The sequence below is a fragment of the Spodoptera frugiperda genome, chromosome 31, assembly GCF_023101765.2.
Source record: "Spodoptera frugiperda isolate SF20-4 chromosome 31, AGI-APGP_CSIRO_Sfru_2.0, whole genome shotgun sequence".
In the NCBI taxonomy this organism is placed as follows: domain Eukaryota; kingdom Metazoa; phylum Arthropoda; class Insecta; order Lepidoptera; family Noctuidae; genus Spodoptera; species Spodoptera frugiperda.
In genome coordinates this window covers 6,363,160-6,380,533 of record NC_064242.1, presented here as the reverse complement: position 1 = coordinate 6,380,533, position 17,374 = coordinate 6,363,160, and the positions used below count along the sequence as shown (strand labels likewise).

General features: G+C 32.7%; 4 protein-coding genes across 4 annotated transcripts in view; 2 read left to right on the top strand and 2 right to left on the bottom strand.

The window, feature by feature from the left end:
• Positions 1–29: 29 nt before the first annotated feature.
• Positions 30–9,055, top strand: LOC118276174 (girdin). Its single transcript, XM_035594396.2, has 7 exons — positions 30–263; positions 1,072–1,488; positions 2,701–2,984; positions 3,310–3,480; positions 3,568–3,784; positions 3,873–6,486; positions 6,567–9,055. Exons 1-7 carry the CDS (start codon positions 198–200, stop codon positions 6,920–6,922), a joined length of 4,125 nt encoding a protein of 1,374 aa, XP_035450289.2. The 5' UTR covers positions 30–197; the 3' UTR covers positions 6,923–9,055.
• A 132-nt stretch (positions 9,056–9,187) lies between these two features.
• Positions 9,188–10,993, bottom strand: LOC126912931 (threonine aspartase 1-like). The gene is made up of 4 exons (XM_050707461.1): positions 10,716–10,993; positions 10,481–10,609; positions 9,515–10,329; positions 9,188–9,409 (listed from the first exon to the last, which is right to left on the bottom strand). Exons 1-4 carry the CDS (start codon positions 10,741–10,743, stop codon positions 9,263–9,265), a joined length of 1,119 nt encoding a protein of 372 aa, XP_050563418.1. The 5' UTR covers positions 10,744–10,993; the 3' UTR covers positions 9,188–9,262.
• Positions 10,994–11,886: 893 nt separating this feature from the next.
• Positions 11,887–12,653, bottom strand: LOC126912933 (HIG1 domain family member 2A, mitochondrial-like). The gene is made up of 2 exons (XM_050707463.1): positions 12,412–12,653; positions 11,887–12,149 (listed from the first exon to the last, which is right to left on the bottom strand). Exons 1-2 carry the CDS (start codon positions 12,542–12,544, stop codon positions 11,980–11,982), a joined length of 303 nt encoding a protein of 100 aa, XP_050563420.1. The 5' UTR covers positions 12,545–12,653; the 3' UTR covers positions 11,887–11,979.
• A 4,004-nt stretch (positions 12,654–16,657) lies between these two features.
• Positions 16,658–17,374, top strand: part of LOC126912866 (girdin-like) — a 4,486-nt gene continuing 3,769 nt past the window's right edge. Inside the window, exon 1 of the mRNA XM_050707184.1 lies at positions 16,658–16,717. Within this exon, the coding sequence (XP_050563141.1) occupies positions 16,658–16,717 (60 nt within the window). The remainder of the gene's footprint in view (positions 16,718–17,374) is intronic.

The following is a 17,374-nucleotide window of genomic DNA, read 5'->3' as shown; positions in this document are numbered from 1 at the left end:
TTGAGACGTTTTGTTTTTAATCTGTGACAATATTTAATTGTCAACTTGATTTAGAACAAGTGGTACAAGGCAGTACGGATATTTCTCGTTTACTGCAGATGTTAAGTGAAATTAGTACTTTTATAAGCACTGAGCACTGCTTCGATGCAATGCGTGCCGGACAAACACAGAGGAGTAGGTTTCGTTCATCCTAACGCATGGCAAGGATGGCCGCGTCTGGTTCCGAAATTGACGACTTCTTGAACGGGCCTCTAGTTTCGTGGGTGAGTGCACAACTATTCGTACCTCTGTTTTTGTAGCTGTGCGCGTAAATATCAAGCGTGAGATGAATTTGTCCAAGCGTTTCGTGTGAATGAATGTGGTATTTATTTATTTTGCATGATTTGTAAACTCTATTTATTTTTAGGACCATACTTATGGAACAGAGAATGTTGTGACTCTTGTCTCTGTTGTCATACTCGAGTGGTCAAGTCGTTTTGTAATGGATAGTTGTAAGATTGTAGATGCCATGAATGATATCTCCATCAATTGAGTGGTTGATTTATAAGATTTTGGCTATATTTACATTCCTCCAGCTGTTATTAAAAATGCAGTGGTTTCGAAAGATTCGTCATCATTTTGGAAGTTATAAATAGACATGCATTTCTTGTGTTAAAAATAAATGTACCAATGGAACCAATTTCAAAGAATGATAAATAATAACTAAAGTTTTTCTTATGGTTGTCATGGTATTGTAAAAGAGAGTTGTGTTTAATATGAGTGTAGTATAATATAATAAAAATTACTTCCCACAACTGTTCATTGATGCATTGTTGGTGTGTTACCATTGATACAAGAATACACATGTTCTGTTCTTAGAGAAATTCTTCACATAGGTACTTCCTATTATCTTTTATGAATGTTCATTTGATCATGGATCTAATAAATCAAACTTTCTATTTTACTGTAGATCATTCTTTCTTTTGTTAAGTTTTATAATGAGCTCCTTTGACAGACAGTAGGTACCTACTTATTTTATTTATTTCATGTCAAAAAGTGATATCTTAATAAAATTTCAAATGTTATTTTCAGCTGAAATCATGTCTTCCAAGTCCAGATGTTGTCACAGAGTATTCATCTCTGTTCAATGGAGACATCTTACATCAAGTGTACCTTCAGATAGACCCAGAGCCATCATGCCATATCACAAAGCTTGCTGGGTTAGAAGACCAAGCCCTGATATTAGGTAGAGTGAAGAACTTTGATGCCATCATCAAAAATGTGAAGAGTTTGTATGAAGAAGAGCTTGGCATGACACTCTTGGTGGTCCCAGAATGTATATGCTTGGGAAAGGCACCAGAAACAAGGGAGGGTCTGGAAACCATGAAGCTTCTGATCTTGCTTCTCCTTGGTGCAGCAGTGCAGTGTCCTAATAAAGAATTGTTCATCACCAGGATTAAGGAACTTAATGTTGATCTGCAGCACAACATTGTGGAATGCATCAAACAGGTAAGACTTTAATAATATTTTTTCAATCATAACAAAAATATGCTGTATTTGGTCCTGTATTTTTTGGAGGACTAGGGAGGGTACTATTATACACACATGTGTATAATATCTAGTAGTTATACTTGTTTTGAAGTTTTGAATATAAAACAATTCATTACAGAGCTATCCAAATTAATTTTTCTGTTATTTTATTGAGAGTTAAAAACTTAGTAGTAGTAAAACCAGTAGCTTTGTAACTCCACTGGGATGGAAACATGAGCAACCAGTGAACAAATGATTATTGTAAGTACCAAAATGAAATATGATTTTACAAATTTGGGTACCTAGTTATTTGTCATGTGTCCAAGGCCCTATGAGGTTCCTTTAAGGTGTAATTTATGGATAAAGAAGTCAGTCATCTATGTATAAGGAAGTGTTCACACATACATAAGCCAAGCATGTCTCACAGTTAGAATACAACTGATAATAGAACCAGTCAAGCATGACTTGACTCACAATTGTCTCTTGTGTAAGTTTTAGTTGACATTTTACAGTTACTTTGAATATTTAGGTACTTGTATGAAGTATCTAGATGTATTTAGATGAGATATTAATTAATGTGTAGGACACTAAAACTATTTTTCTCTATGGCTGGCTACAGGTATGGCAGGCTATGGCAATAGTAAAGCTTGTGAGTTGCAACTGAAACTGAAACAAATGAAGCTATTTTCAAAAAATGAAATACTTAATTTATTAATTTGAATATGTATTTATTTTATTTATATTTTTATTCAAATAAAAGTTTTAATAACACCATAAACTTTAGTATAAAACTATTCACACATACTGTGTTTATTTATCTTTCGTAAACAGACCTTACAAAGTCGCAATAAACTGTTAAGTAGAATGTCCATGACAAATCTTCAACATGAGTAACTGGTTGTCAAATATTACGCAAAGTTGGCTGTTCTAATGATACTTAGAACATACAAATCAAATACAAAATGTCTTACAAAGCCAGTTTAATAGTACGAAATTTTTACCAGAGGTACTTTTCTCTAGTTATGTTCAGAGTTCAAGTACCTTGATAGTTATTTTATAATTTTAAGTAAACAATTGATTTCCCAATCAATGAGAGATTGGAACTCACAACGTCATAGCAAAAGTTTACTTATCAAAAGCTCTTAATTTCACACCTAATCAACACCATACAAATTACGATACTTTTTGAAGGTTACAGACATGCAGACTGTGGTTTTGACGCCAGATGCCATCGATCTTTTTCAATCACCGACGATGTTTAATCACATGCGTCGGTTAGCTAAAGAACGTGATCACTACTTACAAAACTGGGCTTCCCTAGTACTTCACGAAGGTTTGTGCGAGAATGACAATGAGAACAAAAATGGAAAGAATAGGTCTACACAGAATGTCAACCAAAATAATGGCGATAGCCAACATCTTGCTGTCGAGCTGGCTGACTGGAAAGCACGCCTGAGGAAGCAAAGACAAGAATTGTGAGTATTTTTTATATGATAAAAATATACTGGTGGACAATGAAATTAGGTCCTTCCTCATTTATATCAAAGTAAATAAGTTTTTAAATATTAATTGCGTCTTTAGGAACCAAACTGCATAATTAATAATAAGTATCTGATTGTAACAATAATTATTAAAAACGTTTTTATTTTGGAACATTCATGATAACCGTTTTGCTAAGTGACCTAATTTCCTTGTCTATAATTATATTAAGAATGTAACTTAATAAATATATTATGTTTATTGCTTTTAAAAACTATTTACTGTTGTGATATTTGTTTAATATTATTTATTTCATTTCAGGGAAGAAAAATCGGAACAGTTGTCTGAATGTCGTGAAGAATTAGAACACACCAAGCTAGTGCTAGCCAAGTTACGCTCTGACAGCCAAGAATGGTTCAATGAAGCTAGAAAATCGGCAGGCTATAGAGATGAAGTTGATGCTCTTAGGGAAAAGGCTGAGCGGTGTGATAGGTAAGTTAAAATACTCGTAAATAATTACGCTATATGACTAAAACATTATTTATTAGCTAGGGTACATAATAATATTTCTGTTCATAGGCTAGAACAAGAAATTCAGCGTTACCGTGATCGTCTAGCAGACGCGGAGTATTATAAAACTCGAGTTACAGAACTTCGCGAAGATAATAAAGCTTTAATGGAAACAAGAGATGCCTTAGAAGAACAACTACAGAGAGCACGGAAACGTGCTGAACAATGCCTTACTTTAGAAGCAGCTATGATCAAATTGAAGAGGGAAGCCAACGATATTGCATTGGTAAGTAGTTTATTATTTCCTTATAGAAATTTTCATAAAACAAAGATTTGGTACATTTCACGTCATCTACTGTTTTTATCTTTTAAAGGAAAGAGATGCAGATCAACAGAAAATCCAGGAACTTATTGAAGAAAACAATCATCTGCAGTACATAACGAAATCAGTATTAAGTGAAAGCAATAATAGTAATTTAGATACAGATAACGAAGGGGAGAGCACGCTAGAATCCGGCGAGAATAGCTTATCAGAACAATTGACGAGTAATGCTCAAGCTAGGGCCTTAAAACTCGAACTTGAAAATAAGAGACTTTTATCAACTATAGACAGCCTTCGAGAACAAACATTACTAGAGAGTAGTGATAAAGTGCTTGAACTAGAGAAGGAAAAGAAAAGATTAACATTAAAATGTGAGCAGCTTCAAGAAAACTGTAACAGGCTTATGCAACAGAACTCAGAGCTAGAAGAAGTATTCAGAAATGCTCTAGAAGAAAATAGGAAGTTACAAGATTCTTTTGACAGCCAAAAAACATTTATAGACCGACAAGCAATTGATAGGGATTCAGAAAAGAACAAATTACAGGATTTCGAAAAGCATTTAGAATCTATAACCAAAGATAAACAGAGAATTCAAATGTTATGTGACTCTATTCAAAGAAGAGCAGATGAATTAGAAAAGTCTTTGGATGCCAGAACTAAAGAGCTGAACATTTTGAAGCCTGAAGCTGATAAGGTCACTGGTCTCATTATTCTAACTGAGGAGCTAAAAACTAAATTAACATACAGTGAAAGGGACACACACAACTTGCAGAGGGAAGTTAACAAATTAAGAGAAGCTGTTGAAGAAAAGGATGTCTCTCTTGATAAACTTACAACCGAGATTGAACTCAAAAAGAAGGAATTGGAGAGACTTACAAGAGAACTAGAGATAAGCCACACATTGACAAGCAAACTCCAAGACTTAGAACAAAAGACTCAAGAGCTTAAATCACAAAAGAAAGTAGATTCTGAAACCATTCAGACATTGCAGAAGGACCTTATTTCAGAAAAGGTCAATTTTGATAAATTAAGAAATTGTATGGATAAACTTGGTATTAATGCAACAGACATTTTAAGTAGAGATGTTAGTATAGAAGATTTATTGGAAAAAGTCATCACAAATGTTGATCACGAAGGATTGATTTCAGAAATTGCAGCTAAGGCCAATTTAATGAAATTGGTTCCATGTGATTGTAATCATGACAATGTTAACGTAAATAGCAATGATGATATAGTCAATCCGCAAATAGAGCAGCTCACCTCAGATCTTGCGACATTGCAGGCATCACTAGAAAGTAGTCAAGCTGAAAATGCTAAACTACAAGTAAACATTGCAACTTTGAACTCTCAGAATGGTTCTTTGATATCTCAACAAATGACCCTACAGCTAGCTAATAGCCAACTTGCTGCTGAGAAAGAAGAGATTATCAAACAGTTAGAAGTTTTGAAAGATAAACAAGATAACCTACTGAGAGATCAAGTGGCTCTACAGACACTTCATGAACAGCTTAACACTGAGTATGAAACTTTGCTTAGTGAAAGAGAACCTGTTAAAATCGCTGTTAGAGATCTAAAACTTGAAAATCGGGAATTAAAAGAAAAGTTAGCACAGTATGAGAAGAAGGTGTCAGATTTCGAAGCTGAAAGAGAAAACTTAAAGATCGAATCTAGAAACCTGGTTAATCTTAGAGCTGAGCATTCTAAACTCAAGGATGACTTCAGGAATCTCTTTACAGCAAGTGACAGATTAAAGAATGAGTACAGAAATATGCAAGAAGAATATAGAAATCTTAGAAGTGAAGTTACTCAACTGAAATTAAGAAATACTGAGATCTCTGGAGAAGTTAACACAAAAGTTGAGATTATAACCAGTATGGAATTAGAAATTAATAAGACTAACCAACATTGTGAAATGTTAATTCAAATGAATAAGAGTTTAGATGCAGACAGGCGTTCTTTGATGGATCACGTGTCACAACTGTTGACCCAATATCACGAACTACTTGCTCATTCACTAAAAGATAAACAGCATTATCATGAAGAAGAAAAAATGTTTGCAGATAAAGTGAATGCCTTATGTCGTCAAAAAGAAAAATTAGAAGAAAAAATTATGGAACATTACAAAAAGTTGGATAACTGTACCACAAAAAGACGTGGCTTTGGTGCGTCATTTGTGAAGAGGGTGCGGAAAGCTGGTACAGATTTGATTAATAAAGTACCAACAAGAAACAACAAACGAATTGAAGACGCCAGTCGATCGAAATCTCAGCTTACATTGGCTGGGTCGGAATCGGGTGAATCAGATCCTGGTAGCCAAGAACTAGAAAAAATATCGAAAAATTCTGATCAAGATCAAGGTTCTTCAAATCCCAGTGCGGAATCCCCCAGACACAGCATAGATTCTAGTTTCACAAGAAGGTTCGATGACAAACTTTTGAAAAAATCGGATAACATTGACATGAGTGGATCAATTCCAAGTTTGGATTCAACTAGATTGACCAGTGAAAGTAATTTTGTGCGGAGGCTTTCTGGAACTTCGATACACAGCGGCGGAGGTGACGATGCGCTTATCAGAGCATCGTTGAGACGACGACCACATAAAGCAGTTCCACCTACCCATAGAAATAGTTTCCAAGGTCTAGAAGGCGACACGGGACTACCAGCAGGTACATTATAAATAATTAGTCTTTAAATAGTTTAACTTTGTTAAAAATAATGCTTGATTATGATCTAATTATTTTTGCAGCATCAACACCAACACCATTTGGCACAGCAGGCACCAGGCGCACGGTGTACGTAGCAGATGAAGATGCTAGTGCTAATCTGAATACTAAGCCACAAAGTACACCTATCAAAGAAAACCCAACTTACTTGGTATACAATCGAATTTCGACTGTAATTGGTGATGGTGCCTGTCAAAGCATGAATGATCGACCAGCCACAGATCAACACAGGTCAATGTCTGAACATCCGAGATCTGCAGTAGAAGAGAGCTTGCCGGAAAGAGACGATCTCAGAAATGATAGGAGGTCTATAAATCGGAATGAGAAAACGGATAACTCGAAAGAATCGGCAATTTGGTACGAGTATGGTTGTGTATGAGGTATTTTTTGAATGTTTATTGACTAATTTAGGATGGAAGTTGGGAATGTATTACAGACTGATGAGATGCCTTGTATTTTGATATTCGATATGATCGCGCGGTTGGAATATTGCAAACATACTTAAGACAAATTGGCAATGTTTTGATAATGTGATAAAATACTTTTTTATTTTATTTTGAACCAGTATTAGTTGGCATTTACTTTGTTGATATGGGTGACAATAAATTTCCTGTTTAGCTTTAAAACCTGTAACGTAAACGTCTATGACACGAATATCAGTAAATAATAAACAGCATAGTACGTAAAATTAGGTTTCATAGTTTGGATGCATCAATAATCATGGTTTATAAGGCAGCTAATTATTTTGAAATAATAAAATTAAGTACAAACTTAATTTATTTTCTATGAAAAAGGTATGAATGGTACCTAGACATGACTAAGATTTTTGTTTGTTGATATTTATTTTAAACTTTACGCACTGTACAAAACATTTAGGGCAGCTGTTCTAAAATATAATTGTCTACAAATAGAATCACGTAAATGAAGCCTGTTTTTTCTCTCTTTAGGAACATTTCTTCTTAGTATAATTAGTTTACAGTAATTTACTAGCATATATGATTTACCGGTGTAGTAAAGACTAACAACATAATAGCATAAAGCTTGCTATTTAACAGTGGAATAATTTTAATGTAATGTATGGATCAATTTTATTTTACAGGACCAAATAATTTACTATTTTAGATTAAATACATTTTATTTACTTTACTTTTTGAGATTAATACTCAAACTTATTTTGAGGCTATTAAGATGCATCAATAAAATTTATGTAAATCTTTTTTATTCATGTAAATATAAGTTTAATTTGTAGTTTGATTAATACAATACCTACACTTTGTGATGTTTTTCTTAGTTTATTGCCTTGCCAGTGATATCTGTGACTTCTGGAATACATAATATTATTGTATTATCGTTTCTCAGTGTATGTATTTGATAGGTTATCTTTCCGTATACTATGTACCAAGCTGAAAATGCCGAAAATATGGAATATTATTTTTCTGGAGTAAATTATTTTGTACATAGAATTTATAAATTTAGCGATGGTTGTGACGAGAATGGAATAGGTACTGAATGCTCTCTTTTTATTAGACTCCTCGTCTAACATAACATGTGTATGTAATGCAATGTACCAAAATGACAAAACCATTGCTTTTATATTACCATGATTATATTGTTCAAAATAATGTATTCTATAAAAATAATCACAATAAAGTTAACCATCAGCTTTTGGTACATATTGTATGATATTCTTTACTTATATTTTGTGTGTCAAGCACTTATGTACAAATATATTTTATTTGTATGTTATTATTGTACAAGTACTTAGTGTACCTATTTTGTATGTTTATCTCTAGTTTCTTTTAATAAGAAGTTAATGATATTATTACAGTTACAGTAATCTTTATTAATATTTCATTACACATTTTGTTCCAGTACAAACAAACGTAATATGACAGCTTATGTTGCATTGTCGTAGGTACTTTGCGATCATAAATAGGTAGATTAAGTTTATTGTGTTAACAACTAAAAAAACTTTGTAAATCTTTCTCATATTCAATTCATTATAAATTGGATGATGTATATTTGTTTTTCATAGAAATATACTTAGCAGTGGACCTCTGAAACAGTTATTAAATAGCAGCAAGTACATTATTGTTGTAGACTAGTGCCTTTTGATGCCCCATAATTTGATTTAATCGAATGTTAATAATATACTTGTTTATTGGTACTAAAGATGGTGCTTTTCATCACTGTGATGAAATCATTGCAGAAAATTGTTTAAAGTGTGATTATAATATTTATTTGATAAACAGCTTTTGACAAAAAATGTCTGACTTCCAAATTATTTGGTAATAATTGAAGTAAAGGCTACTTTTTCCTAATTTAGGTGAAGCACAAAAATGTACTGATTTATTTATCCATGGACATACAATGACTTATGATTTTAACTCCATTTTTTTGATATTATTTGTAATTTACTTTATTATAGTAAGGTACTTAATAAATGCCTCTCACCGAATTTATATTTTAGCACACACATTTAACTTCTCGAATACAGTTCTTATTAAACATTGCATTGTGTTTTCTTTGAAATATTAGGACAATACAAAATAAGTCAATAAAATTATTATTTATTAACTTTATATTGTCCTTACTGAAGATAACATCTGCCAGTGTAGAGTGAATGATTAAATAAAAAACCACATGGTACTATGAACTTTATTTTCCAACTGCACTTCACACATTTTATTTATTTGTGCTTACATCTAAATATATTACATTATTCTAGAAGAGATCCATTACAACCAGACTCTGCTTTTACCTCCCACTGTACAGGACAGGGCTGCATTGACAGTTTGAATGACTGTCCTGATACAACTGCTTTCTGGCCTGGTTCCACCTTTTGTGGCAGATAAGAAATTATGCACTGAAAATGTACGAAATTAATACATATTATAATCATGTTTCATCAACCAAACGTTTGGAAAAACATTGGTTACAATTTCAAAACATGAAAAAGTATAGTCTATACCTTTGGTCTGTCACTTTCAGTTGACATGTATCCAATACACATTGTTTTTGTAGTGTGCCCCCAAAGTAATTCTCCTTCTCCATTCAGTGCATCAAATTTCAAAGCTAAGGTTCCACCAAGCCTATCGGGGACATCCCATAAAAAAGGTGACTGTAGGAAATTTTCTTTCAAACATTTGTCAAGTCCTAAAACTGGAGAAGGGTCAAGCAAACTTTCTGCAGAATTTTTAGCCAGCTGTGTTCTGATCAAATGTTCCCCACATCCAGAGGTGCAAGAGGCCACTGAAGGTTTTGTGCCATCCCTGCTCATTACTGCCCAAACTCCACTGCCAAAAGATGCAGCCTGGCCAACTCTGCCTTCATGCTTCAATGAAACACCACCAGAACTAGCTCCAGAAGCTACAATACCATTAGAATCCACACAAATTGCCCCAACTGTGTCTAGAGGACTAAATTTAATATCATTTTGTATGGAATATCTTTTCAGCTTTCTTTTACAATGTTTATAGTTTCGAAATGCGCGTGCTGAGACCATTTTGTGATCTTCTACAATTTCTAGTCCCAGTCTTTGTGCCCAAGAACGAGCTCCATGTCCAGTAAGAATGCAAGGAGGGACTCGACCCAAAGACAAATTATCACATTGTTTTATGCACAACTGTTTGGCTAATGTGATTGGATTCCATACATTTGAAACAGCTCCACAGGCTCCAAAATGCAATGTTTGACCATTCATGAGAGAAGCATCACATTCTACAGTGCCATTCCAACTTAGGTTTGATCCATAGCCAGCATTAGTTAGTGGACTATTTTCTAATTCTGGAATAATAACAAAACGATAGGATAATAATTGAGAATAAATTGATGGGCAGGCAGGTAAGTTAATTAGTCACTCATAAACTGTTATTTTCATATAGATTTCAATACCAATTGGAATGGAGGGTATGAAAAATCAATAGAAAATACTAACCTATTATGGCCTTCTCTACCGCATCTACGGCGTTACCACCTTGCTGGAGGGCAGTGGCAGCTTTCCTGCATGCTAGATAACAAGTTTTTTGATATTCCTTTTTCAATGTATCACTGTGATAACCAGCACCTGAAATTTGTTGTAGAACTTAGTAGCTACTAGATTACGGTAATGGTTACAACATATTATCCGATCTATTTTAATTTACGTCTTTTATCGTAAAAAAATAAATTACCACAATGCACAGCTATAAACCCATTCATTATTAGGTAGGTGGGTATTTCTGATAAATTAATATATTTTCTAAATACACTGTCCAATACAGAGCAATTTATATCATCTAGTTGTTTCTAAAATAATGACTATCTTCATGTTTTTAATGTGTAAAAATAATAGGAACTGAGTGGGAGAGCGTCAACAAAAACAAAAATAATTGATTGATTGAACCCATTGAACTTTTACTGTCTGACATGAACCTTTTACATGACAGTGAAATGAATGAATTATGAAAAATGAATGAATAGTCTACGATCGATCCACCATACAGCGCTTTTTTAAGTTTTGAATACTGGTCATTTGGCACAAAAATAAGAACACATTAGTTATTAATTTCAATTTTGGTTTACTAATTAGAGTACTATGAAGGCGGCAGCATCTTTTCAAGCAAAAGCAACGGCTTTCTTTTCAGCAAGCAGTTTGTCTTATATTCTGTCGTATTACAACATTGTGGTAATTTTTTATTTTTATGGAATGTATGGGATTTTAATCCACAAAAGACCTCGGTCAAGTGGCTAGGGAAGACATTAAACTGTTTTACTCAAGTAGTAAGCATAGTAAGGTGAAACTTTAAGCATACTACTAGCAACTTTGATGTACAAGTACTATAGTATGCAGTTTTTAACCAAGTATTTTGGAATGGTTGATGTGTGGTCAAATCTCTCTCTTATTTTTAAAATCCAAGAATACTACATAAAAGTATTATATTTTCTACATGTACTTTGAAAAATACAGACAATGCTATAAATTTGGGGTGATTGATAGGAAAAACATTATGGTCTACATTTTATTATGCTGAATTTGAAAGAAGCTTATATTGCTATAAAAATATACTCTCATGATTTACATCTAGAGGGTAGATTAAAACTTTAAAAGCAAAAACAAGCATGATGCATTTACAGATTAAACATTATATAATATTTATACTACTTAATTTACATTTTTTTAGCTGGGCAATATGAATAAATTAATCAATTATTATGCAACAACCAGCAAAGCACAAGAACCTTATCGTTTTTATTTACAAACTCCTAAAACATTGACTAAAAAATATGTGTGTTTTACATTTCAGTGTTTGAATACTCAACATGCTAATATACTATGATGACATATATTAAAAATACCTCAGATGAGATTATTCTATTTAATAAAAATACTACTTAAATATCCATTGTGTCTTATTGAAAATTGTAAAATCAATAATATCAAATGAATCGCAGAAACTACTTTGTTAGACTTTTCCCGGTTGTCATCATGACACCAACAACTAAAGCAGTGATTGTAAATCCTTGTGCGACTATTCTGAGTCGCATCATTTGCTGAGACATCTTTTTGCGCCCTGTTCTGAAGCTCCAAAGTCCATATGACAGAGCTCCTGCTGTGGCAAAACACCCTGGAAAGTGACAATATATTTTTGTTGGTTTTTAATTAACATTGGCGCCATAACTTTGTCTGATGTTTCTTTATTCCTATTGCATGAAAAAATATTGAGCAATAATCTGGTTATCATATTTTAAGCTATTGCATAAGTATCTTGTTAATAGCTACTATGAAAGTTCATTTCCAAGAGGATAAATACATTGGAATACAGCATAGACATTATATTAATGTGATAAAACTGATAAATTTTCAACTAAAATGCTCTACGATCATACCGATAGGAACGAAAGGATTCTCAGAAAATTTTCTTCCGAATTTTTCACTAGTTGTTTCGACATGCTGGTGCGCTCCCATTTCTTTGCGGAGCTGCACCCAATCCAGGTCAGTGGGTTCCTCGTTAGACATCATGGAGAATTCTTAAAAATTTTAATGAGGTAGTATTATTATGAGTTACAACAGTTTGTTTTTATTGCATCTCAAATGAAGAATTTCATTTGTCACATATATAACCTAAAATATATGTCAAATTGACTTGCTGTCAGTGTCAATTTTTGATATATCAGCTGACTGAATGATGATTGAGATGAGATGGAGCAAATCCATCGAGACTATTTTTCTGGTTGTAATCCGATAAAAATATGTATTCTACCTATATACATATTATAATAACTAATTTTGAAAGTAATATAATATTTCATGTATTACTTGTTTTGTTCTGTATGGTTGGCCTTTTAGTCTGTGGGTAGCTCTTTGTCTATGGCATTGCTAAAATGCCAGGTTAGGTTGCCATATTGAATTGTCTTTGTTTTATTTGTTAGTCTCTCTCGTACATTGGGTGTTTCATAAACTCGTTAGAATGCTGAATATCATTTGTGCCTCAGAAATTATTCTTGAAACTGTAAGTAATATATTTTTTATACTTAATAATATAAATCTTTAATGTAATATAACAGTGGTATTGATATATTTAGAGATAAATGCATTCCGTGGTGTAACAAATGTTCATCTTGGTGGTTCGGGTATATTTTACATCATCTAATATCTTTTATTTATAAACATTTACGTTAAATGCTTGGTTATTACAATGTAAATACTTAGTTTCGTCTATCTTATAACTATAAAATGTTGTTGGTGACGATTGCCTACGTGGTTATTTATTTGTTGGTAACTAGAACATGTGTTATTTTGCGTGTACCAATAATTAGATTGTGATTGTCGTGACATTGAAACTAACATTACCGTCTCGTGGGTTTGCCTCGTGATGGATGTGTATTATATTGATGTACATACGTTGCAGTTATGCAATGTACTACCTACCAATTGCATAGGGGCTTCTAAAGCAATGAACATAGGAAAAAATAATCAATTGTTCATGTAAACTCTGTGTCACAATGAGGAAATGTGGCAATATTTTGATATGGGTCTTTATGTACATTGAAACTTTATGTAGTTGCATGTAGGTTTAAAATAATGAGTGAATCTAAACAGGCAAGTGGCAATATTATGTATCAAAATAATTTAAAAGACACTACACTACATGTTCATTTATTGCATGTGGTCTTTTTAAATAACACAATTTTACTTCTTGTTTGCATTTGCAATTCCAAAGATAAGTTCAAAAGAAAACTGTTTATTTGGTTCATTACTTAAAATTGTATTGTCTATTGTAGTGGTGCAGGTTGTTTGTAAATATAATCGAGGCCCACATTTAAGCCTGTATGTCCAATGTGTAACCTACAAGCTATTAGTTACACATAGTACTTTCATTGTTTGAAATTCAGTTCTGTATTGCATGTGACTAAATTATGAGTGGGATTATATTGATAGACATAAAAGAGCTGTGCTAACAAATAAATACAAGGAAAATGTAATGCATACTGAGTTTAGTCACATGTTAACATTTGTTTGTGTCGCTCTTGTGAGTTCTGAGCATCCAGGCCAAGGTGTGTTTAACTTTAAGACAATAATATTGGTTCAGTGTGGTTTATAAAAATAACATGAAACAAAATACTTTCACTGGATTCTTCTAAATCTTCTCATGGTATTAATTTAACAGTAGTTGTAACTAAGAAAATAACAGTCTTCAAAGATTTTATTTGAAATAAAATGATGCCATTTTTTGTTTCAGATGGCTTCATCTTCTCTTTTAATGAAGTCTAGTGAACCCCAGGTGTCTTGAGCACTACTTAGTTAATTCATTTAGTTTAATAATTTCTTGTTATTATTAAAGTCAAATCTTCAATATTTTTTCTTGTTTCGTAATGTTGTCATATGTTATTGCCAACTGAAACAATCTTATCATTTCTGCTCAAGATAAAACATCATTCAGTTTCTAGTTTATGTTCAAGACAGTTGTCTTTTTATTCTCTGTAATTAAGTGAATTTATTTACATTTTTCCCCTTTTTTATCATTCTGACATTATAATGGCGTCAAGTGACCCTGAGATTAAGGATGGATTCACACTTCCTGCTTGGATGAAAAGTAAACCAGCCAAGTGAGTACTTCTTGTAATTTAATATCCATTTTATAGTTTGCTTACTGCACATTTTTCATCTCGAGTATTGCACTGATTTGGTAATTACTAACTATAGGAAATCAGTCACAAATTATTTGGAATCATGATCTGCATAATAAATGTTTGCAGAATATAGACACTATGCCAAAGCTCTTTATCCTTGAGTACCAAGTACCATGGATTAGACATTAGTAATGGATAATATGTGTTGTTGACTAACAGCTTTTGTTGATTTGTTGCCATTTTGGCAGAGTGGTCATATTGTTCTGAATTGTGCTTGGTTAAATTGTGGTTAGTATTTATGTAGAAGTCATAAAGCAGTTTATCGTAATTCTGAGATTTTGCTTTACATATTTAAGTTTTTTTACTAGTTGTTTGTGTATTGTTTATAGACTTGTGTGTATGCAATAACTGTACTAAAATGTATAATGAATGCACAACTGCGTATTTGGCACGCTTAAAATAGTTTTCCTGGGTAATTAGTAGAATGTTCTATTGCCTTAGAAATAAGATTACATTCTCTTTGCGTTCGTTTTGCGCGAACCGGTCTTGCGGTCGGAACACGTGCACATAGATTATAAACATTCTTAGAATGCTATATCATGTTCCTAATTCTTAGCCAAGTAGGGAAGGTTTTGCATTATTTCTACAAGATTGTCCATTAGTTATGTAGTTTAAAGCATGTACTTAGTCATTCAATCATTACTTTACTTTTCTATCACTTTTCTTCTATCACCACTACAATGGCATCCAATCCTTGTTTCAGTCTGTGTTTCTTTTCCAAAGTTGTAATTTTTTTATCTTTTAATAAGTAATCACACGCAGCAATATATCATAATAAAGTCTAAATAGCATAAATCTTCGATTGCCCATTGATAAAAGTATAAATTCGTATATTTCGTAATTTCTTTAAGGAGCTTAACTTGTTTCTAAGCGCATGAATTTGAATGTAGCTGGGGCGTGTGATAAGATATGACGTCACACAGATATATATTCATATGAGATTGCTTTCTACATAAATAATTACATATAATGTTGTAGAGACAGAATGAAAGAAAAGGGATTTTGAGATGTGATGATGTCTGATAGATAGCACTATGGAACATATCTAGAATAGTAGAAATTTCTAACGTTTTACGAAAATAATTGCATTCCACAACACAAACTATTCAGCTTTATTTAATTAGAGAATGCAGATACAGGATCAGAAAGGTACCTAGCCTGTTAAAATTAGACTTGGCAATGAACCAAGACAGAAAGTCTGGTGTGAAATTGTAGTTTTGAGTTAAATATGTATTGTATTTTGAAATATGCCACTAAATAACATTGTACAAAAAACAAAACCAAAAACAATCACAATGTTACTACAGGTTTCTTACATTCGACGGCACCAGGAAATCCCTTGTTTAGCGTTTGTTATCGAAGTCGTCAATGTGTTCTATAAATAGCATAAAAATCGAATTCTCTGCTACCGGGTGCTGCTGCTATTATACTATTCGATATAGCGGCTTCACAGCTAGACGCGGTTCTGATAACGTTTGATAACGTTATTAATATTTTATGTTAACTAGGTGAGTTTCATCGTCTGAATAAAACAGAAACTTGAGGTCGAAGATTTCTTAAGTACTTAGGTATGGATACTATGACCAATGATTGCCCTTCGCGTGTAAAATAAATCCATGCTTAATTACTTTTAACGTCTAGTTGTATGTCGTAACATTTATGTAGTCGCATTAGTTATTTTGTTCGCGTCACTTTCTTTTAAATAATGACCAAAAGGTGAATTTGAACAATATTCTGCAGTTATCTAATCAATGTTTAGTTCTCGTCATCGTTGATCGCAGATTGCTGAAGCACGATTATTTGCATAAATGTTAGCACTTCTGCTTATAGCAATAACTTGTTTTGATTTCTTAATAATACCTGGTTGGCGCGGGGGCTTGTCTCTACGTCACTGACATACCTGTTTCACTTGTTTGTGTTTGTGACTTGCCCTGGTTAACCTATGCCGTTGTGGTACAAAGAAACTGAATCAAGTTTCACACAGGGACCAGGCAGGTACCAGGTACAAACAAAATTATTTCTGAATTGGTATACTTCCAATGACATTTATTAATTGCCTTGCATTCATTACGGACACAGAAGGATGAATGAAAAAAAGAATAGAAACTCAATAAATATATTTTTTCTACGCTACTATTAGGAAAAATAGTCGCAAGAACGTTCTCGAATCATGGCATTATTTATTATAATAAAATAAAAAGAAGGTAGGTGTCCAAATAGTTGGTAGACTACGTAGATACTATCCTACAAATGACCTGTGAACATAATTGGCTTGTTGACCTCCATTATGTACTTAAAGTACGTATTATGAGTAGGTACAGTAATGGGAAATACTTTGAATAACTACATGTATTAGTTTCTGAAATATGTATATTTTTTTCATAGTATCTGTACTTATATTATGTGCATTGTGCACGATATTTATTTTGAGATTCAATGTTGTCATCACAAAACTGTATCTATAATTTTTTTTTAATATAAGTAACAATATTTTAGGTTTCTGAAAAAATACTTGTTTATGAAAATGATTAACAAAACAATATTGAATTAAAATGGCAAACTTAACCTAATCGTATGTTCAATGTCAATAAGATTTTAATTGTATGTTTATTTAATCTTAACATATCAAATACATCCAGGTCCATAATATTCTACATCT